Here is a 22,658-nt window from a genome sequence, read left to right as displayed (position 1 = left end):
CCCAACTGTACAGCTGGGTGTTCATTTGGCAAAACTTGGTGGAGGCCTCCATGGAACCGCAGATTCTGGCTACAGCTGGTGGGGGGGGTGGGTGGTGTGGGGAGCAGACAGGGCCTGGCTACCCTGCCTGGGGGCCCTGGAAGGCTGAGCTGCCCCTCCAGCCCACCCGCAGGCGCTCCAGAAGTCCCTCTGGTGTGGAGGAGCTGGGCAAAATAGGCTGTTGGCTGAGAAGCGCTTCACAGGGGCAGTGGAAGTGGGGCCCTGTGGGCCTAAAGACCCGCCCGACACACACACACACACACACACACACACACGAGTCACCTACCTGAGCTGTGGTCAGTGACCACTCTGGCCTCGGTTTCCATCTCAAAGTCAGGCCCTGAGCCCAGCCCATGCTGGACAGGAGGCTCCCGTCTGGGTCCATGGTGGCAGTGTGCCCAGAGCCCCAGAGTCATCCGTCGAGGAGGGGAGGGACACTTGATCTCCGAGAGCAAGACCGGCCCAAGGGCTCTCGGCGGCGAGAGGCTGCAGAGCCCCGCTGAGAGTCCAGCACCCCGACCTCTCCCCTGGGCCCTCTGGGTGCCGCCCGCCTCCCGCCCCATGACTCAGCACCCTCGCCCAGTTCAGGAGGACTTTTGCTCCCTGCCCGCTCCTGCAGCCTCCCGTTCTTGTCCCGGCAGGGTCTTCCAGCAACACCTGCCCAGCATGCGGAAAGTCGGGGCCCCCAGCGGAATGGGCCCCCTGGGCCGCTCGGGGGTCGTGCTGCTCACGTACGTGCTGGCAGCCCTAGAGCTCACCTGCCTCTTCATGCAGTTCTCGATCATGCCCGTGAGTACCCTGCCCCGGGTCGCCTGGCCTGGACCCGTCACCCTTCTTCGGGCCCTGGCGGGGCCCGCGGTCTGGCCTGATGCTGCCAGGCTCCTCTCTCTGGGGCCCCTTGCCACACTGGAGCTGAGCCAGTTGAGGTACCCGGGGACTGTGCCTCCGGGCCCCCCACCAGCAAGCCCTGGGCTCTGTCGCTCCCGCCCCAGCTGGGGGCCTTGGCCCTCTTCACCCACCAGCCTGACACCCGCGCGGCTCACTTCCTAGTCCCGCTCAGCCCTCTTCCGCAGAGCTCCCCGCAGCGGGGCCCTCCCCCTAGCACCCGCCAGGCACCCAGAGTCACTTCCCCTCGGGTCCTGGTTGGTCCGGCCTCCTGAGGCTTGCCCACACCCCGCACTGTATGCCATGGTCTTGGATTGCTCTGTCTCCCCAGCCAGGATGTGAGGGCGGGGCTAATCCGGCTGGTTCTCTGCTGCCTGCCCTGGTCTGGACTCTGCCTGGCCCCCAGCAGCCCCTGGGTTTCTGTGGCCCCCATGGCTCGCTGGTGCCCACCCACTCAGCATCCTCCCCCGTGCACTCGTGTCTGTTCATTCCACACGCCCGTGTGCAGCTGGCCTGCTGGGACTCGCCCTCCTGGGGTAGCAGCTCCCAGTGGACTTTGGAAGACTGGAGCTCCAGAGGCCCTTGTCTGCCTGGTCTGGGTGGGACCGTGGCCCTAGCCACTGGTCACTTTTTAAAGTTGCCCAGGAGATTCTCATAAGCAGCTTGGGCCTGGGGATCTGGGTGGGAGTGGGTATGGACATTGTTACAAGTCCAGCCATGGCGGGGGTCCCTGGCCAAACCGCAAGCCCAGCTCCCCCGCCTCCCAAGCCCGGCTCATCTCCACCGGGCTGGTCTAAGCCCTGTATCCCCTCCTTGGCAGCCAAGGGACCCCAGCAGGTGCCCCGCTGCCCTTCAGAGAGCCGGTGCTGGAGTGATGAGCGAACATGAGACCCTGAGAACTCGGGGCTCGCAGGGCCACCTGCCCTCCCACCGGCTCTCCTGGGGGGTGGACTGGGTCTGGTCCACAAAGGCTCGCAGGCACCCCGAGTGCCTGTCCTCAGAGCTCAGAATATCGCAGAGCACAACACGGCGTGGGCCACAGGCACCCCGCCACTGGTGGTCCTGAGCATGGGTGACGCCCACCGACAGCAGACAATGTGTCATTAGACTGTGCTGCAGGAGGGGGCCTGGGGCTGCTGAGGAGTGTGGCGGGTTTGGGGTCAGCAGGGCTGCCCTAAGAAGGCAACCCTGTACAAAGCCTTAAAGGAGACATGGGAGTGGGCTGGCCAGTACAAAGGCCCTGGGGCAGCTGTGTGACCAGTGCTGGAGGGGAGAAGGTGCTGAAGCCAGGAAGGGCTGCAGGGACCCCCAGGGTGGAAGCATCAGCAGGAGCTGGTCTTAGAGGAAAACCAGGAGTCAGTTCTGGACGTGCTGAGGTCCGAGGGCTTTTAGACACTGAGTGCTGAACCAGGGCAAGATGGGGTCTGCCTCACACCCTTGAGGTGTATCCCGAAGAAGGGAAGGGGGGCCAGCAGCTGCCTTCACCGAGCTCTGAGTCCCTGGAGCCTGGACCCAGAGGCCCTGTCAGGCTGCCCACTACGATATGAGCAGCTGAGTCCAGGGTCACGGGTCACCCCAGATGCATCGTGGGGCGGTCAGAGCCAGACCCTCGATTCCCTCACACGCTGCTCAGAGCTACCCTACCTCCCCCTTCCCACCAAGGACCCCGGATCGCAGGTGCTGGGGTCCTTCCAGGCCCCTCCCACGGACCCCTCCTATGTTTCAGTACCTCTCTCGGAGGCTGGGCCTGGACTCCGTCGCCTTTGGCTACCAGCAGACTGTGTTTGGTGTGCTGCAGCTTCTGGGCGGGCCTGTGTTCGGCAGGTACGGTGGGGTGGGGAAGTTTGGGGGCCCTCGTCCCGTGATGACTTAGACCTTCCCTTGGGAGGTCATGGCCTGGGTGACTCCAGGTTCCCGGACCTCACACTGGGCCCCACTAGAGGGATGGCAGCCCCTGAGGCACGGATGAACTTTGACCCTTTGTTGTTCCGTGGCTCAGTTGTGTCTGACTCTTTGCGACCTTCACCGTCTCCTGGAGCTTGCTCAAACTTTGTCCCTTTAATGCTGGGTTAGCTCCCAGGGTGTCCTGACCCATGCTGCTGCTGCTGCTAAGTCGCTTCAGGCGTGTCCGACTCTGTGCGACCCCATAGACGGCAGCCCACCAGGCTCCCCCGTCCCTGGGATTCTCCAGGCAAGAACACTGGAGTGGGTTGCCTTTTCCTTCTCCAATGCATGAAAGTGAAAAGTGAAAGTGAAGTCACTCAGTCATGTCTGACCCTCAGCGACCCCATGGACTGCAGCCTACCAGGCTCCTCCGTCCATGGGATTCTCCAGGCAAGAGTACTGGAGTGAGGTGCCATTGCCTTCTCCTGTCCCGACCCATAACCGTGACTAATTCTGGTTTGTGGCTGGAGAGAGGATGTAGCTGGTGAGGGTCTCGTGGCTATAAATGCCCTGCTCTACTGAGCTGGGGGGTTCCACCAGCAACTTTTCTGGGAAAGAGAATTCTGGGGACTGGGACTCCCACTCGTCTTAATGCTCTGGGGGCGCTGGGCTCACCCTGCTGCAAACCCTGGAGTGGACAGATCAATGTGGCAGGAGTCAGATCTCAGAGGCACTCCATGGAAGAGAAGGGGCTCCAGACCCAGTAAGGCAGGACAGAGCAGGGGTCTTGGGGGTGGGGGGCGTTCCCCACTTGCACGCAGGAAGAGCTTTCTGTAAAGCATGCATCCCACACGTTATTCACTAGGAGAGGGAGTGACCGAGTGGGTCAGACTCCCCAAGGTCCCTGAAGACTGCCGCATTGGAAGGGTGGAGAAACAGGCCCTGCGAGGAGGGAGGCGCGGACCTAGGCTCTCCGGCACCCTCACAACACCGGGACCTCTCTGCGGCCCAGCTTCTCAGCCATCCCAAGGGGCGGGTGTGGGGCAGAAGAGGGGCAGCCCTGCCTTCTGCCGGTGAGGGTCATGGATGTGGGCCCCCCAGGTTCGCAGACCAGCACGGGGCGCGGGCAGCCTTCACGCTGTCCTTCCTGGCCTCCTCCGCCCTCTACCTGCTCCTAGCGGCCGCCTGCATCCCCGCCCTGCCTGGCGTGGCCTTCCTCTTCGCCTCGCGCCTGCCGGGTGCACTCATGCACACGCTGCCAGGTAGGGCGCCCTCGGCAACATGTTCCAGCTATCGGCAACATGTCCCAGTTGTCGGGGCCCAGGGCTGGACTGGAGGGCGCGGAGGGCGGGGCGGGGGGCTTGGTGTGGGCGTGGCCTGAGCCGAGGGCGCGGCGGACGCCACCCTCAGGGGCCCTGGACGCTGATGGAGGGGTGATGTACGGGGTGGGCTGTGCTTCCACGGGGCTGAGTAGAGGGGGTGGGGAGCATGCGGCCTGGGGACCTGTCGGGGTGCAGCTGGTGACGCGGGGGGGGGGGGTGACGCGGAGGGGGCAGGTCGGAGGAGCGGAGGGGCGTGGCCTGTGGGGAGCGGGGCGCGGTGGGGAGGCGTGGCCTGGGCTCCGTGAGGGGTCCTCGCGGCTCAGCCCGCGTCCCACCCGCCAGCTGCCCAGATGGTCATCGCGGACCTGTCCACACCTGAGGAGAGGCCCGCGGCCCTGGGCCGGCTGGGCCTGTGCTTCGGCGTCGGTCTCATCTTCGGCTCCCTGCTCGGTGGAACCCTAAGCAGCTCGTGCGGGTGAGTGTCCGGGGCGCGGGCCGGGCCGGGCTTGGGGCTGGCCAGCCAGGCCCTCAGCCCGGCCCCGCCGCCCTCCGGGCCTTAGTTTCCCCGTGAGCACCCTGACCTGGTGGGAGGGGAACCGGCTGGAACCTCCGGGTGGGCGTGGGCATCCAGGGGCGTGGCCTGTGCGGTGGGCGGGGTCTGAAGGCTTCGACAAGCGTACACCACGTGGATTCCCCAAATGTCAGGCGGGAAGACCTCCAGGGAGGCAAAGGCCCTCACGTGGGGACGCGAGGCCTGTGAAGCTGGAGTGGACGGAGCGGGGGGTGGGCAGCGCGTCAGGCCGTGGAGCCCTCAAGCAGGGGCCCGGGGTTACCTGGCTGCTGTGTCGAGACTGTGGGGGCTGGGGCCACAGCAGGGAGACCAGAGGTGGGGACGGAGCTGGTCCAGGTGGGAGAGTACGGCGGCTGGACCAGGGGCGGCCGTGGTGGGCAGAGGGCAGCGGCGGGATCTGGGTTGGTTTTGCTGATGGCTGGGGGGTAAGTGTGAACGCAAGGCCATACTTGGGCTGGGCCTGGGGGAGCCGTGGGCCTCGCTGAGGTCCCTGCTACCCGGGCTACCGGCAGGAGTTGGGCCCCCACCAGGGTGAGTCTGGTGCCCGGTAGATGCATGAAGGAGTTCCCGAGTGGGCTGATGGGGGGTCTGAGCTGGAGAACAGGGCCGTGCTCTCAAGTGGGGGGGTTTCTAAGTCCTGGGAACTACTCCAGAGGGGGGCTGGGGCCCAACGCTTCGTGTTAGAAGCCAGGAATTAAGAAAAGCCACCTGGAGGACCCGAAGAGATGGGATTCAGGGGGGTATCCAGGCCTAAGGGTCAAGGACGGAACCCACCGTCCACAACTGTGGACTCCCCCTGGACCGGGGCCACCTCCCTCCCTGCTTAGCGCAGGCGGGAGCCTGGTTCGGTAGATGGGCCCCAGGACAAGGGAGAGGGCCTCTGTGTGCCCAGGGAGAGACGAGAGAGGGTCAGGGGCCGTGAGTGAGAAGGAGTACCTGGGGCGTGAGGAGAGGTGGGGCAGGGGGCAGCCCCACCTGTGGACCCTGGGGGTCAGGATCAGAACCAGGACTGGGGCTTCACCTCCCAGCCCAGCCACTTGCTTCCCTGGGCCCTGGGCAGGTTTGCTCACCTTGCAGAGGGTACACACCCAGAGGCCTCCTCGGGCCAGCCCCCCATCCCTCCTGTCTTTACCTGCCCTTGTCCCCAGCGTAGCTGCTGACCCAGGAAAGACCACTCACTTCCCTCCCCCTCCTCAGTCAGTCAGTTCAGTCGCTCAGTCGTGTCCGACTCTTTGCGACCCCATGAATCACAGCACGCCAGGCCTCGCTGTCCATCACCAACTCCCGGAGTTCACTCAGACTCACATCCATCAAATCCGTGATGCCATCCAGCCATCTCATCCTTGGTCGTCCCCTTCTCCTCCTGCCCCCAATCCCTCCCAGCATCAGAGTCTTTTCCAATGAGGCAGCTCTTCACATGAGGTGGCCAAAGTGTTGGAGTTACAGCTTCAGCATCAGTCCTTCCAATGAACACCCAGGACTGATCTCCCCCTCCTAGAAGCCCCCAAATTCACCCCATCCCTGCCCTCACCTTCCAGGGCATTCCACTAGCTTCCCAATTCCATCCTGAGGTCTAAGGCACTTTCTTTGATGGGTGGGGAAACCAGAGCCCCACAGAAGGTAAGGCCTCCCTCATTGGAGCTCCCAATACCCCCTCAAGGCCCCGGGAAGTGGGGGTCCTCTGGGACCCTGACGCCCCACGGCAGGGGCTGGCCCCTGTCTCCTTGTTCGGCCTCTCTGCTGGCCTCAACCTGCTCTGCCTCCCAGCACAGCCCACGGCAAGGGCAGGCGGGATGCAGAGGCCTCATTCCCACCCCTCCTCCCCCTTGATGGAAACTGCAGCAGGGGGTGAGGTCTCCCTGGCTGTTTCTGCCTGCCCATCCCAGCCCCCCCCTACCCTAAAGGCCCCTAAAGGCCCCAACCATGCCCCACCCCCCCCAACACCACCAGGGAGCAGGTGGAGGGAGGAAGTGGCCTTGGCAGCTGCTGCCCTGGGCTAGGTACTGGTATAACTGGTTTAGGCCCAGCCTGCAGCTCAGGGCTGGGAGGCCTGGCTACTGCAGAGCACCCAGACCTGAGCCCTGAGTCACTCAGCAGGTGAGGGGCAGCTCCGTGACTCAGGGCCCCCAGCTTGGCACCCTGCAGCCTGGGGAGGCCTCCACCACCCCCCTCCCCCAGGGGGGCCGTGTGCCCCCGGGGTGGGCAGCACCAGCCTGCCTAGCCCACCACAGCTGGGTCCTGGTGGGGTGCGGGGGCGAGTCTGGGGGATTGGCTCCGGCGTTTGAGAAACAGCGGCCACCTGTCAGGCGCTGCTGAGGGTGCAAGCCCAGGCCCGAGGCTAGACTTAGTGTGGGGGTCTCTGCAGGACCCCCTGCTCCTCTGGACACTGAGGGGCTGCCCCACAGTCACAGATATCACTGAGCCCGCAGGCCAGCACCCAAGGGCTCTGTTCCCCTAGAGGTGACCCATCCGGGCATGCTACTTATCCAAGCCGGGGCTGGGAGCCCCTCCAGCCACAGGCCTTAGAGGTCAGGCCAAGCTGGGCTCAGTGTCCCTGGCCAGCCTTCCTGGGTGCTAAGCGATCCCAGTCCCACGCCATGCCCAAAGGGCCCTGTGACTCGGTCAGTGTGACCCCCTCCTTATCTGGAGGCCTGGGAAGGCTGGTCTCCCACAGGACCATGCCTCAGCCCCTGGACGCAGGGACGGGAAACCCTCACCCTGCTGCTGGAAGGCTCCCAGCCCAGTGAAACTCTGGGGTCAACGAGCAGACACCGGGGCTGCCCCAAGCGGCTCTGGGGAGACTCAGGGCAGCCAGGCTGCCTGCTCCACCGCCTCTTGCCCCGGCTCACCGAGGCCGTGTCGCCTCCCCACCCAGGGGTCATGCAGGCCCTGCAGATGGACCCTGGTGTGTCAGGCCCTCAGGGGTCCACAGACGGGGCGCGAATGGCTGAGATTAGTGGGGCTGGACCTCAGCTTAGACCTGTCAGCTGGACAGGGCTCTGGGAAAGCCCGCGCAAAGGCGGAAGGAGCTGGGGGCTTGCCTGGGGACCTGAGTGGGCAGAGGCTTGGCAGGCACAGAGGCTGGACTGTGAAGGGTTAGGCCGGACATGGCTTTAGGGCTGTTTTCTGGCACTTGAAGCCACAGGGGGGCTGAGTCAGGGGTGGCGCCTTAAGGCATCCATTGTCAGACACGTTTCCACCCACAGTGCCGTGGGCCAGGGCTCAGCTAGGACAGGGGGCTTCTCCCCCCAAGTTCACCAGGTGGCTGGTGACTCCAGGAGGCCCCTCATAGCCAGGCTCCACCTGAAGCTGGGCCCAGCTGAGCGCAGGCCCCTCCAGGAGGGACAAGGATCAGGGTGCGCAGGTCGGGAGGCCTGGGGGGACCTTGGCGGGAGCAGTACCCCCTGGGGGCCCTGGAGCTGATGGGGAGGGCAGCTTCAGGCTCATGAGGAGTGGTCACCTCAGAGCGAGGCGGGAGCTGGACGGTGTCGGGCAGAGAGGATGAGTGAGCAGGTCTCACACGAGGTGAGCAGGTGGACAGGCTTCCTGCCCGCCTGATAAGGTCAGATCAGCAGATTCCGGGCCCTGAGATAAGGATGAAAGGCAGTGTTTTTGCGGCTGCTGACGTTTGACCAGTGCCCGTGGCAGCTGCAACCAGCCGTGGCCGGTTCCAGAGGCGTCCCCCGGCGGGAAGCAGGCACCCTGGAGCCCGGGAGGGCCCCCGGGAGCTCAGCCCTCACTGGCATCTGAGGAAAGGTGGTCACCCAGCAAGCTAGCCACCAAGAAGGGACAGAGCTCGGTGCCCTGAGTCCGACCCAGGGCCTTTGAGGGGCCCTAGGGTCTGTCTGTTCAGCCTCCCATCAACCCATCCGACCAAAGGCAAGAGGGAGTGAGTGGACAAAGGCGCGAACCTGCCTACCTCGTGGTCCACACCCAGTTTGTATTAAATAAAAATGGTCCAGTGAGCCAGGCGCCAGACAGCCCAAAGCCCCACCTGCCTGAGCTGCACCCCAGAGGTGCCCGGGCCGGGGGCAGACTCGGGGGGTGTGCTGACCACAGAGCAGCAGCGAGCGGGGGCAGGAAGCGGGAGGGCGTCCCCACTGAGAAGCCCCCACCGTGGGCAGCTTCCTTCCATCCTGCACTCTCCTTGCTGCCGTCTTGTCCGGGGGAATCGGAGAGCACTCTGCGCGCAGAAGGACACCCCAGCCTCCCCGGGCAGCGGGGGCCCCCACGCCCTCCCGGGGCCTGCCAGCGGCCCTGTGCCCCGTCAGTTCACTGGCCACCCCCCATGGCATAGGAGAGAACCCCCAGAGAAGGGGCCTGGTGCCCCGCTGCCCACCCCTTGCTTGTCACTAGCCTCCCAGAATAACCATCTAAGTGGCTGCCTCTGCTCTCACGCATTTCCGGGGCCTCTGGCAAAGAAAGCTGGTTTTGTCCTTGCCCGGGCAGGCCTAGAGCAGTGACGTGTGGGCCTCGGAGGCCACAGTCTTGAAGAAAAGGCCCTTCTCTGTGGCTACCAGGGCTGGCGTGTCCCTGCCATCTGGGGAAAGGAGCTATGGGGTCCAAACCCACCCACATGGGACGTCTCCCGGGGCGTCCAGGGTCCTCTGACCTTTCCCACCTGGCAGCCGATGGACACGCCCATTTGTCCAGAACCCGGGCAGCCAGAAAGCCCAAACGTCCCGCATCCCGGGCGGTGGGCATCGGCCGGGGGACCAGAGCTGGGCCCGTGGGAGGGGCGGGGTTCAGGGCCTGCTGCAGCCCTGACCAGCAGTATGAGCCCCGGCAGGTCCCAGCCCAGAAATGAGGGCAGCTGGGGCCCAGCCTCTCTGTACGGAGTCCCCACGGGCTTCCCTGATCCCATGTGGAGGAGACCCCTGTCCTCCCCGGGGCTCCCCGGGGAGCTGTGCGTGTGCACATGTGGGCACCTGTGCTGGAGTTGGGGCGGGAGAGTCCTCTCTCTGAAGTCTGAGGAGAGTCAGGGGCAGCTCATGGCTGCCCTGTCTGAGGGCACAGGGAGCCTCTCCCAGGACACTGATGGGGTCTGGGCCAGGACAGCTGTCTTCCGTTTGGTCCACAGTCTGGCCCACGGGGGTCTCAGAGGAGGGTCCCACCCAGGCCCCCGCACCCTAGGGGGGCAGATAGTGGCCCTGGAGTAGAGCAAGCCCTTCTCAGAGGATAGGGTACCCACTGTGGAGGAGGGCAGGGCCTCACAGAGAGGGCCCTTGCAGGATGTGTAGGAGTTTTCTCTGCTGTGGAGGGGCAAGGTGTTCTGTCATGCCCAGGCCTGGAGGTCCATGCAGCCTGGCTCAGTAAGAAGCTCCCGTTTCTCTCCTTTAGCCTTCAGGAGGAGACAGGGACAGTCAGAAAGGCCAGGCCCCAGTGCCCTTGCTCCTGGCTGACACACATGGCCTGCCTGGGGCTGGAGGCCGAGGCCCGCCCTTGTGGTCCTGGGGGGTCGCAGGCTGAGTGTCCATGCGCTGACCCAAGGAGGGAAGCACGCCCTCAGAAGTGTAATCCAAGGGGAGAGACTGAATCACAGCCTTGGTGGGAGCGCAGGCAGGTGGGCAGGTGCCCTAAGGGCTGTGTCCTGGGTCTAGGGGCCAAAAGCCCCGCACCCTGCAGGCCCAGCCTGCCCAACGCCCTCCTGGAAGTGGGGCCTCCTGAGACTCACTAAGTGCCAGCCTGTCCTCCCCAGGAGGACAGGGAGGGCTGACGGCCCCTCAGACACAGATGGGCCCGCAGGAGTCGCTCGGCCTTCCATGTGGGCGTGTGGGGCTGAGACTCAAAGCCAGGCCCTGGCCCATCAGGCACATCGGGGCCAGTATCTCCAGCCACTCCTGGTGCCCCAGCCCCAGTGCCACTTGGCACCCCACTCACTGTGAGCCAGTACCATGCCTTTCCTGAGTCACCCAGGGCAACAGTCACCTTCTCAGCCTCCACGCTGGGCAGCCCCTCCAGTCCCGCCGAGGCGGAGGCCGGAGGGCTCTGGGGACCGGGTCTTTCCTCTGGGAGCCTCAGTGTCCTGATCCCCAGGGTGGGTGGGACTCTTGGTGCTGCCAGGGGTGTCCAGGGGAGTCTGGGGGCATCCCCCTTGCTGGGTCCCATTCCCCAAACACGGCCCCCAGGGCTCAGAGCAACCCTGTCCTTCGGGAGCCTTCTCACCCCTCACAGGCCGGGAGCCGTGCATCCCCGGGACCGTGGCTGCCCACTCCAGGCCCCTGCCCCCGCCCCTCTGGGGCTCAGCATCCCGCCCCCACGGCCGCCCACCCTCAGAGACCCCCAGGGACAGGAGGGTCTGTTCCTTCACCTATCCCCTAATGAATGCGCCCTGAGGGTCCCCTGTCCCGCCCTCCGGACCGAAGCCTGGGGAGGTGTGAGGGGTGGGGCGCGAGCTGAGCACAAGCTGTCCAAGCCCTAGTGCGGCTGAAGGGGCAGGGGGGCCTGTGTGCCCTGGGGCCCGAGCCCCCATGACCACAAGTGCCGCCCCCAGGATTCAGTGTCCGGTCATTGTGGCCCTTGTGGTCACCCTCCTGGGAGCCCTCCTCAGCGTCACCTGCATCCCAGCCAGCACCAAGGGGGCCAGCGCCCACGCCCAGACCACCCTGCCAGGTGAGCCCTGCCAGGTGAGCCCCAGGAGGTACATTGGTCCAGAGGCCCACAAGGCGTGTCCCAGTGGGGCATCCCTACCCGACGCACCTGGCCAGTTACAGCCCCCAGGTATGCCCCTTCGGGATGCAGCCAGTGTGAGGAGTGAGCCGTCCGGCCCCAGCAGCCAGCACCCTGGACCCGGGGCCCGTGCTCCCCCAGCCCAGCCCTCCCTCAGGGACACTGCCAAGACCACAGCGAGCCAGAGCAGCTGTGGCGGCAGGGGCTGTGCCCCGAGCAATGGGCCCGCAGGGCCGGGGGCATTCAGCCGCTGTCCGGTGGGCTGACAGCCACTCCGCGTGCCCCAGGGAAACCCAAAGCCAGCGTGTTTGATCTGAAGGCCATCACCCGCCTGCTGCTGCAGCCAGGCGTCCTGCCGGTGTTTCTGGTCAAGGTCATCTGCGGCCTCCCCATAGGTGAGTCCAGGGCCGGCCGGGGCGGCCGGGAGTTCTGGGGTCCGCGGCCGGGAGTGTCCATGGCCTAGAGTCCCAAGGTCTGCAGCTGGGAGCTCCGGGGTCTGCGGCCTAGAGTCCCGGAGGTCCGTGGCCTAGAGTCCCAGGGGTCCGCGGCCAGGAGTCCCGGGGTTCACCGCTGGGAGTTCCGGGGTCCACGGCCCAGAGTCCCAGGGTCCGCTGCTGGGAGTTCCGGGGTCCATGGCCCAAAGTCCCAGGGGTCCGCGGCCCAGAGTCCCGGGGGTCTGTGGCCGGGGGTTCTGCGGTCCATGGCCTAGAGTCCCAAGGTCTGCAGCCGGGAGCTCCGGGGTCTGCGGCCTAGAGTCCCAGGGGTCCGCGGCCAGGAGTCCCGGGGTCTGCCGCTGGGAGTTCCGGGGTCCACGGCCCAGAGTCCCGGGGGTCCGTGGCCAGAGCACAGCCCTTCCTCTGCCCGGCCTCTCATGCTCCAAGCCCCTCTGGGCCCCAGGCCCACATCCGTCCCAGGGAGGGTGCGGCCCACCGGTTGGTGCAGGCCTGGCCGCCCTGGGGCCAGGAGGAGGACAGACCAAGGGTCTCCCCCTTACCTCAGGCCTCAGTCACCCCTGCTTCACAAAAGCTCTCGCTGCCCTGCCCAGCGGCTTCCAAGGCCTCTCGGGACAGTCAGAGAGAAGACAGTGGGTCTGCAGGGGGACACACGCGTTCCGCCCACCCCTGCATCCCTTTCCGGGGGCCTGAGGGTGCCCCTGAGCACAGTCAGGCCCAGGAGCGACCCCTCCGAGCCCGTGTCGGGGGTCCTCCAACCCAGGAAGCCTTGCAGAGAACAACCATGGGGCCTCGCTCACAGGTGCTCAGGCGTTCCCACGCGGGCGCTAAAGGGTTAACTCCTCCTCTGCAGAAATGCCCCCCCTTGCCATCGGGGGAGCCCCTCCCAACTCACCTGCCCCCAGAACACTCAGGGGGGCACGGTGATGGGAACCCAGGTCATCGACCTCAGTTCTGGGGCCAAACCCTCCCACCATGCATGCCCGGGCCCCCTGGTCTCCCATCCCCTCACCCCTCCAGAGGGCCTTGGGGTCTGCCCACCCTGGGCAAGGGCAACTCCGGGCACCTTCTCACTCACTGCCCACGGTGGTCCCGTGGGGCAGACCCTCCAGGGAGGACCTTGGGGAAGGCTTGCACCGGTCCTCCCTGAGCCGGTCACCATGGCCAGGCCCCTGGTGCCCTGGCGGGCCAACTGTCAGGGGGTTAGACAGGCACGGCTGCACAGCCCTGACCACTGACCTCTGGCCCCTGACCCCTGCCCGCCCAGGGCTCTTCATGGTCATGTTCTCCATCATCTCCATGGACTTCTTCCGGCTGGAGGCCGCCCAGGCCGGCTACCTCATGTCCTTCTTCGGGGTCCTTCAGATGGTGAGTGGGTGCCGGGCGCACCGGGCGGGTGGGTTCCCGGCTCTCCCAGGGTCCCAGGGCCTCGCAGACCAGCCCCTCGGCTTCTGAGCAGCACGGTAGCCATCCTGCGTGCCCACCTTTCGGGCGCACCGTCCACCTTCACTTCTGGCTTGTCCCCCCTCCCTGCTCACGGCTCCCACACCTGCGTCTGCACCCGCGTGCCATCTGCCTGAGCCTTGCAGATGGCGCTAGCGGTAAAGAACCCGCCTGCCAACGCGGAAGCGTAAGAGACGCAGGTTTGACCTCTAGGTCGGGCAGATCCCCTAGAGGAGGGCATGGCAACCCACTCCAGCATCCTTGCCTGGGAAATCTCACGGACAGAGGAGCCTGGCCAGCTATGGTCCATAGGGTTGCACAGAGTTGGACACGACTGAAGCGACTTAGCACGCACACACACGTACTCTCTGCCCGCCCATCTGCCTGAGGGGGTCCCATCTGAGAGGTGAGAGCAGAGCTTCATCCACACTGGGGACTGGCGAGCCCTCAACCTCCCATCAGGAAGCACGTCAGAGGCCCACGGCCCTCCCCGCGTCCACCAGGGTACCGGTGGTGCCAGGCCAGCTGGGGGTGGGGAGTGGACCCCCATGGGGGGCGCGTGATCAGGAGAACGGCCAGGCTCTGCGTGCCCCATGCCTGCCCACTGGCGGTGCGACTGTGGTGGGGACAGGTGGCGATGTGTCTGCCGCCCCCCGGGACGTCTGCCTGACAGCCGGCGCGCGGGAGGGGCTATTCTGGGATCTGGCGGACGGCGGAGGGAGCACTGAACCTCTCCGGAAGCGGGTGGCGGTCCCAGCACCTCCAGGCCATCTGCCGCCCGAGCCTCTGGGCCTGGGGCTGGGTTGGACCCCGGACTGAAATAGCCGTTCCGGGGAGGGGCCGGCCCCCCCGCTGCAGTGGGCCTGGCTGCGTGGACTGGGAAGTGCCAGGCTGGTGGGGGAAATAGATAGACAGAAAACAGTAACGCGGATGCTCTGAACTGCGGCCACTGGAGCCTTGTTCTAAACGGCCCCTCCCGGGACGTCCCTGATGGCCCAGTGGTTAGGACCCCAGGCTTCCACTCTAGGGGGCGCAGGTTGGATCCTTGGGTGCGGGAACTGAGATCCCACATGTGTGTGTTGCAGCCAAAAATAAATGAATAACAGTTTTTTAAATTTAAAAATATATATATTTTAAACAAGTAAAATAAAGAGCCGCTCCCAGCTTGCCAGGGGCCTGAGCTCATCCTGGGCTCCCTGAGGCCAGGAGACCAAGGCCAGGCCCTGGCTGAAGTTGGCAGACCCCTTGAGACCCCCAGAGATGGACCTTGATAGCCTCAAGGCTGGTGCAGGGTGAGGGTGGGCCTGCCGAGATGGGCCGGGGTCTCCGGTGCCTGTGATGATGGGGTGGACAGGTGGGTTGGGGGGAGCCTGAGTGCAGCCTGGGGACCCTCCCACAGACCCACCAGGGAGAGGGGCCTGGGGAGGGGCAGCCTGCAGAGCGGCTGGGCGCCGGGCCTCGGGCCTTCAGGTCTGCGGGCGAAGGTGGGGGCAGCTGAGGCCCTGAGCTGTGTCTGTGGAGAGGGCCTCTGCCACCTCCATCCCATCCAGGGTAGGGCTGGTCACCGTGGCTCTGGGGAGGGGAACCCGCTGCTGCTGAAGCTGCCCTGGCAAAGCTCTTCCTGCCCCACCCAAGGGGCTCACCGCGTCCCCCAGCTCCCTGCGTGTGGGGATCCTTGGGGTTGGGATCTCAATGAGGACAGCCCAGGTGGTCCTTACCTGGAAGGGATGGCACTCACTCTCCTCCCCTGGGGGGCGCTTGCAGCCCTCTGTCCCTCAAGAACCCTCCTGGGAGGCCCCCCACTGAGCTCTTAGGCCACTGCAGGGATGGAGCTTGTGTCCTGCGGGGGGAACAGAGACCAGCCCCCACTACCTAGGCGTCTGGTGGGTCAGGGGAGACAAAACCCAGGCGAATCAGGCCCTTGTCAGGGCAGCGATTGCTGCCTCAGTAGGGGGGCCAGCCAGCTGGGGGCTCTCCCGCGGCCCAGGGAGAAGCCCAGAGGGAGAGAGGACTGCAGGGAGGGGCTGCAGGTGCAAAGGCCCTGGGGTGGCTCGGACGGCCGGAGGGGAGAGGACTGTGCTCTGAAGGCCTGCATGGGGGGTGGGCTGCAAAGCCAAGAAGGACCTGGATTTGCTCAGATGTACTCGCTGTGGGTGGGGCCTTGTGGAAGCCGGGTGTGGTCTTACCAGCTGGCTGCCCCTGCCCCTAGGCTGTGTTAGAGCGGGGGTGGGCAGGGGCAACTGGGTGCCTGTGCCCGTGTGACCTTGGGGGAGGCGGTGGCCGCTCGGGCCAGGGAGGCAGGGAGTGGGCCGGGTGAGCGGACAGGGTCTCCAGGTGGGAGGGGTGGGAGAAAGTGAAATTTCTGACTAACTCTAGTTACTAGTTTACTAACTCTGGTTTCATGTAATAACCTGGAAGGCATGAAAGCTTAGGCTTTTTTTTAAGTTAATGGGAAAACGGAGAGCTGACTCCCAGCACATCAGGATCCTGGTCTCGGGGTCTGTATGAAGAGTGGAGACAGATTTCAGTCTCGCTCCTGGTTTGTTGATTTCCTCTGGGGTGTCAAGTACTAAAAAAAACTTGTCAAGTAGATCTTCCCTTTAAACAAACAAAATGAAGATAAGCAAGTGTGAAAGTGGGAGTTTTTTTTTAAAAGACACCCTTGGTTGTGGTTTGAGACAGTTTCATGATGCCAGGCAGGCAGCAAGGAGAGGGCTCCCTCCTGGTCCACGGGGCTGGACACTCCCCCACCCCGGGTCACACAGCCCAGAGGGCCACTGACCCCCAGCTCAGTGGGCGCTGCTCCAGCCTCACGGTTCCCCCGGGCACTTCCTGCCTGCCTGGTGGAAGAGGCAGGGACCAGCTAGGGAGCCTCACCCCGGCCTGGGAACGGCCTGTGGGCTGGGCTTGTCCTCTGAGTCACATCCCAGGTGTCAAGGGTGTCCCCGCTCTGGGCTTTTCATCCCACCTCCATGGGGAGGAGCTGAGAGCAGGAAGGGGAGCTGAACCTTAACCCAGCCCCTGGCTGGCTGACCCTGGGGCTGAGCTGGTGGGGTGCAGTGGAGGGCAGGACAAGGAGGACAAAGCTGGAGGTGGAGGGCTGAGCAATAGTGGGGGTGGGGGGGGTGTCTCTCGGGGAGCCTGTGGCCCCTTCCTCTCCTGCCCAGGCTCAGGACAAGCCCACTAGCCTGGGCTCCACCCCACCCCACTCTGAGACCCCAGGCCTCAGTTTACCCGGTCATCATGGGAGTAGCGGCCCACTGGCCCAGACCCTGGCGCCCAGTAGGTGGTGGCCAAGGCACCTGCCTGCCAGGGCCAGGCCTCGAAAGGGCCAGCTGCTGGAGGACCCCACACGGCCACCAGGGCCCTGGGCTCACGTCCCAGTCCAGCCCCCTCCACCGCCCGCCCCCCACGTGCCCTAGCCCCCCATCTCTGGCAGCTCCCAACTCCCAGACCAGAGGGCCGAGAGGGGCAGAGGAGTGTGGTGGTGGGCCAGGGCACATGGGAGGGGGCTCCCCAGGGCCCCAGGGCTGGACTCCGGGCCACACTGTGAGCTTTTCGCCCCATAGTCTGGCCTCCCCCATCCCTGTCAGGAGTTATCCGGCCCTTTCAGGGTTTCCCTGGGGGCTCAGACGGGAAAGAGTCTGCCTGAGACGCAGGAGGCCCAGGTTCCATTCCTGGATCCGGAAGATCCTCTAGAGAAGGAAATGGCAACCCACTCCAGTGTGCTTGCCTGGAAAACCCCACGGACAGAGGAGCCTGGGGCAGGCTACAATCCATGGCGTCGCAGAGTCGGACATGACCGAGCGACTAACACTTTCACGTTCTTCACACCTGAAACAGCAGAGATGCAATAATTTCTGGATGTGGAACGTGTGTGTGCGTGGGTGGGTGCATGTGTGTGCACGTGTGTGAGACCCCCAGGCTGCAGGCCTCGTCTCCCCAGAACCTTGGGGCCATCATGGAGTCACAGGGTTGCCCCTCTGCCCTGTGCCTTGTCGCTGCTGGGGCTGGTGGCAGGGGCCCAGGGGTCATGGGCAGCGGGGGAGGCCCCCAAGCCAGCCGCAGCCCAGACACCCTCCCAGGCCCAGCCGTGCCCATCTCCGCCCTCTCGCCTTCACCCAGGTCATCCAGGGCCTGGTCATCGGACGGCTGAGCAGCCACTTCTCCGAGGGAGCCCTGCTCCGGGCCAGCGTGCTGGTCTTCAGCGTGGTGGGACTGGCTATGGTGAGAGACACCCCCCGTCCCGCTATCCCTGAAGAGAGCAGGGTCCCAGGCCCTCTCCGCTGACCCTCCTCAGGTGCCCAGTCATCACTTGAGCCCCGGGGCTCTCTTGTCCCCAACTCCCACTCAGGACCACCTCAGCGGGACCTCAGGGGTGGGCGACCCCCCCAGTCACCGCAGCCTCCACCTGCCTCCCGCCAGGCGCTGATGGCCAACGTCTTCCACTTCTGCCTCCTGATGCCCGGCCTGGTCTTCAGCCTGTGTGCCCTCAACGTGGTCACTGACAGCATGCTGACCAAGGCCGTCTCGACCTCAGACACGGGTGAGTGAGGTCCCTGGGCCGGGTGAAGGGCAGGCCCTGGGGGGCTTCCCAGCCCTGCTCTCTGGGGAGCTTGATGAGCAGTTTGGGGCAGAGCAGCTGCCCTGAGTGGGGACCAAGTGGGCACTGGGTAGGATGGGTGGCCAGGGGTCTGAGTGGGCAGGGTCAGGGTGGCAGCCCACAAGAGGGTTTAGGTGAGAATCCTGCCCGCCACCCAGCCCAGCCAACCCTGCACTAGGCCCTGCTGATCACCCCCAGGCCAGCCTGGGGGAAGGGAGGAGGGCTTCCTGGAGGTGGCATCTGGCTTGGCTGAAGTATGCACAGGGTTTCACTAAAAAGGGGAGGAACGATGGCATCGCAGGCCGGCCCCAGCTGAGCCAGGGTGTGGGGTGAGGCTCAGAAAGGCTGCTGCAGAGGCTGGTTAGGAAGAGGGCCAGGCGCAGAGAATGGCAGGAGGCCAAAGGAGGTGGGGCCAGCGCCGGGACGCCTCCCGATCCCTGCCGGCACAGGCTTAGGTGCCTCCCAAGGGACCAGTGACCGGAGGCTCACAGCAGCCTTAATCTAAGAAGCCCCTGGGCCCCCCAGTGGGGCTCCGACACCCCCAGACACAGACCCCCGAGTCCCACTCTGCAGCCCGCCTTCCTTCTGGAGGCCGGGGAGTTTCCAATGCGGACTGGGCGGGGGTGGGGGGGGACGGTCCCTGGACCTGATGCTCCGCAGGCTCCCGCCCCACACTGCCCTATGCATAGTGCTGGTCAAGGCCAGGGGCTCCTGTGAGCTGGCTGCGGTCAAAGGCCTCTACAGCAGCAGGGCCAGAGAGCTCAGGGCCCCAGCTGACCCTCTGTCCATCCATCTGCATGTCCAGGAGGGGCAGACAGATTCAGATGCCCCGCTGACAGTGGGGAGGCTGCCAGACAAGGCGTCTCCTCAGGGCTGCCTTGGAAACCCCCAGGGTCCCCTAGATCTGACTTTGTGGTCTTGGGAGGCTAGACTGGTCCTGGAGGGCTTCCTGGAGGCAGTGAGCCAACTCTGCCCAGAGGCCGGGAGGAAGAAGGAGGGGAAGACCTGGAGAGATGAGGGCAGGGCCTGCAAGGAAGCAAGAGGAGCGGGCCCAGGTGCCAGGGGCACCACCCCTCAACTCGGAAGGAGCCAGAGCTGGTTCCCAGCGCCAGCCTGGGAACTGGAGACGTTAGAGGGGGTGGTAATTGCTCCCTGGTGTCTGCAGGGCCTGTGGGCGGTGGGAGGGGCTGCTCTGAAATTCCCCCGACGCGGGCCCTGAGCCTGGGCGGGGCCTCGCCAGGCCACGCCCACCTGGTCCACGGGCGGGCGGGGCTTTCCAGCGCCGGAGAGGAGCCTCTGAGCACCTCGCAGCCCGGACCTGGGGGCACACGTTGCTTGGTGGCCCGCATAGGGCACAGCTGACAAGGGGAGGGTAGAGGCAGGGGTTTCAGGTAGAAGGGGTGCAGGCAGCTAGGTGAGCCTGGGGAGCAGCTGCAAAGAAGGGGGCGTCCTTTGAGCACCTAAGTCTCGTCCCTGGCCCTGTGGAGGCGTTCCCTCCAGTCCACTCGCGGGCAGTAAAGGCCACGGGGGTGACCTGGAGTGTATCGTGGCCCACATTACACCCCAGCCCAGCCCCCACATGGGGGCCTCCCCAGGCTGGGCCGAGCTGGGCTGGGGTGCTGTGTCCCTGGCAGGCTGGGGGGGCGGGGGGGGCGCCTGGGCCACGACCTGGGGCCCGGCTCCCAGGCTCCTCCCGTGCTTGGGCACTTTCTGGAGCAGGGCAGAGGCACCACAGCCGGAGGCCGCAGTGCTCCCCACGCGTGGCCCGCAGGGGGCAGACGGGCAGGCAGGCCAGGGGGAGCGAGCTGGGGTGCGGAGCGGAGGACGGTGGGACAGGGAGGCCTGGGCCGTGTCCAGGACGTGGGCCGCTGGGGCAGTGATGCTCAGGGACTGGCCAGGCCGGACTTGACCCGCCCTTCCCCGCCGCAGGAACCATGCTGGGCCTCTGCGCCTCTGTGCAGCCACTGACGCGGACCCTGGGGCCCACCCTGGGCGGCCTCCTGTACCGTAGCTTCGGCGTTCCCGTCTTCGGCCATGTGCAGTTCTCCGTCAACTTCATCGTCCTCCTGGTCCTCTGGAAGCAGCCTGTGCCCCGGAAGATGGACAGAGCCCAGTGACGTTGGCCCCCAGGCAGACTGGCAATAAACTCCCTTGGGACCTCTCGCAGCCTGGTTTCTGCAGGCTCCTGCCTGCTGGACGGGGGGGGGTCTAGAGAGGGGGTGGGGTGCCACTTTGGAGGCTAGAGGGCTTCCTGGAGGAGAAGGCCTGCAGTTGGGCCCCAGGGGTCCAGGGAGAGAAGAATTGCCCAAGAGCATCCCAGCGTGAGGTGGGTCCCAGCCCTGGAGTCCACCACCCAAGTCAGCAAGGAATCCTTCCTGCTGCCATCCAGACGACCCTGCCCGCGTCCCTAGAGATGGAGCTCTCTGCTCACCCGCAGCCCCAATGCCGACCCTTGCCAAGCACACTCTGCCTGCATACCCTCCATAGCCCTTGAAATTGCTTCCACTGGGGAACAGAAAGAGGACAGGGTCATTCTAAAAGGTCAGCCATTTGAGGCTTGGGGAGAGTTCGAAGAAGAGAACCCTCGTTTCACGTTGGGGAGCCCAACAGGTAGAGAGCCAGGCCTCCAGGCTTGACAACCAGGGAGCCGTTCCTCGGCCGCCCCCCACCTCCAGCCCAAGTCCATGGCAAAAGGGCAGCAGACACAGGGCGGCCCGCCGCGCCAAGAGCCAGCGTGGAGAGGACAGCCCTGTCGGGTGTCTGCAGACGCCCTTGAGACCAGCATGGCCACCCTTCCCCCACAGGCTACTTTTAACAAAAGCTATTAAACTTGGAATATTCCATGGCCCCTTCTGGAGGAGACTCCGAGAGCCGAGATCCACACGCACGCGCGCTCTCACTCTCTGTCTGTCTCTCTCTCTCTCTCACACACACACACACACACACACACACACACACACACGAACACACATACACTCTCCCAGCCCCAGGGCTCAGGTCAGACCCCGCCCCCCGTGAGCCCCACCAGGAACTGGTGAGGCACCCGGGCCTCACTCCCTGACTTTCGTCATCCACCAGAGCCTCTGGCGGGAGAGATCTCCAGGGTGGCGCAGGATGGAGGTGCCCCTAGGTCAGTGGGGGCCCTGGAGCTGGCCTCTCCTCTCCGGAGGAGCCCCCTCCCATTTGCCCTGGGGCCTCATGGTGTTGTTGTGGAGGAAAACATCCATCGCAGGAATGGTTTCTTCTCTGGACCCAGCACCCAGCCTCCCAGCAGGGCTGCCCCCCGTCCCCCCAAGCCTGACCCCAGCGACCCAGTGAGTCAGGAAGCCTGTGATGGTGGCCCCCACCCCAGCCCAGGGTAAGACCGACATTAAGGCCCAACTGGTGCCCTTCACTGCCCCCGCCTCGGCATCTCCCACCCCCACACCTGGCTCCCTCCAGCCACAAAGGCGATGTGAAGGTGCCCTAGCCAGGCCAGGATCAGTGTCCCATCTTGCTCTCCCATCCTTGGCTTCTTCATCACCAACAGAACTTCTAGGTGGAAGGACACATCTCCCTTCCCCGTCCCAAGGCTTGTGGGGCAACCCTGGACACCCCACTTCCAGAGTTGGAAGGGCAGAAGCTGCCCACTGGTCAGAAATCTCAGGCCTCCCTCCTGATGACACATCCCGGGCCCCTCGGAGGCCTCAGCCTCCTGCCCAGGGCGCAGACTGCTCTCCCGTTTGCCCAGAAGCACTGGCTGCCTCGCTGGCCCAACGCGTCAGGTACGGGCCAGCAGGGCCTGACAGCTGGTCCAGCCCCGGGTGGGGTTAAGAGGAGAGCAGCAGGTGGGCAGTCAGAGGCCTGAGGTCTTCTTTTTGGGGATGGGCAGGTGAGCAAGAGGGGGCGGGAGGGGGCAGCTGAGGTCAGGCACGCAAGAACCGCTTGGATGGGGAGGTACGTGGGCCACACAGGGCCAGCAAGCAGGGTCCCAGCTTTCCCATTCACACCCGGAGTGAGCCAGGGCCCCCCGGGGAGCGCCCCCCCCCACCTTAGGAGAGGGTGACCCGGGTCTGGGAGATGACCGTGAGCACTCAAAGCGTGTTTCCTTGCCCTTCCGACACCTGAGGTGGCCGCTCCCTCCAACAACACCCACTGAAGGGACCACCGACTCCCCTCCCACATAAAGCTCACTGCACCACACACTTGCTGATAGAAAAGAGAATGAACCAAGTGATTTATTGGAATGGTGGTGGAATACAAACATTAAGACAGATGGTTTGGATACAGGTACCATCGAAATAAATACACAGTGAGTGAAGTCGCTCAGTCGTGTCCGACTCTTTGCGACCCCGTGGACTGTAGCCCACCAGGCTTCTCCATCCATGGGATTCTCCAGGCAAGAATACTGGAGTGGGCTGCCATGTGGATAGCTAACTATGTAGCTTCCCCACTCAGCGGACTCTGTGAGGCTCAGTGAATCAGCACGGAAAGGTCGTTGTGTGTGAAGTAGAGTAGCACCGGGCTATATCCTTTGCCCTGGTCAGCAGTTAGGTGCTGTCGCGGCTCCTGTCTCCCCGGGCATCTTCTGGGCTCGCGATGGTGCGGCCCGCATGGTCCTGTGGAGAGAGAAGGATTCAGGGAGCTGTGCCGGAGCCCGGGGGCTGAGCCAGCCAGGGTCCAGCCTGTTGGCATCCCGAGGCCCCTACAAGGAAGGGGAAAGCGCTATCTCCCCGCGCGCCCCAGGCGCGCCGCGATGGCGCGGCACCCGGTCCCCTCTTGACACCTAGACGGGGCAGGACCTCCACCCG

At 65.1% G+C, this 22,658-nt stretch overlaps 1 protein-coding gene across 1 annotated transcript; it reads left to right on the top strand.

Moving 5' to 3' along the window:
* The first annotated feature begins 705 nt into the window (after positions 1 to 705).
* On the top strand, positions 706 to 19,985 carry SLC22A18 (solute carrier family 22 member 18). Its single transcript, XM_052662169.1, has 10 exons — positions 706 to 828; positions 2,651 to 2,748; positions 3,910 to 4,070; positions 4,473 to 4,605; positions 11,195 to 11,313; positions 11,658 to 11,765; positions 13,090 to 13,190; positions 17,391 to 17,492; positions 17,691 to 17,811; positions 19,798 to 19,985. The coding sequence occupies exons 1-10, from the start codon at positions 706 to 708 to the stop codon at positions 19,983 to 19,985; spliced, it is 1,254 nt and encodes a 417-aa protein (XP_052518129.1).
* Positions 19,986 to 22,658: the final 2,673 nt, after the last annotated feature.

This window comes from Budorcas taxicolor, chromosome 25 (assembly GCF_023091745.1).
Source record: "Budorcas taxicolor isolate Tak-1 chromosome 25, Takin1.1, whole genome shotgun sequence".
NCBI classification, from domain to species: domain Eukaryota; kingdom Metazoa; phylum Chordata; class Mammalia; order Artiodactyla; family Bovidae; genus Budorcas; species Budorcas taxicolor.
The sequence above is the reverse complement of the archived record's forward strand: the minus strand, read 5'-3'. Positions and strand labels throughout refer to the sequence as shown.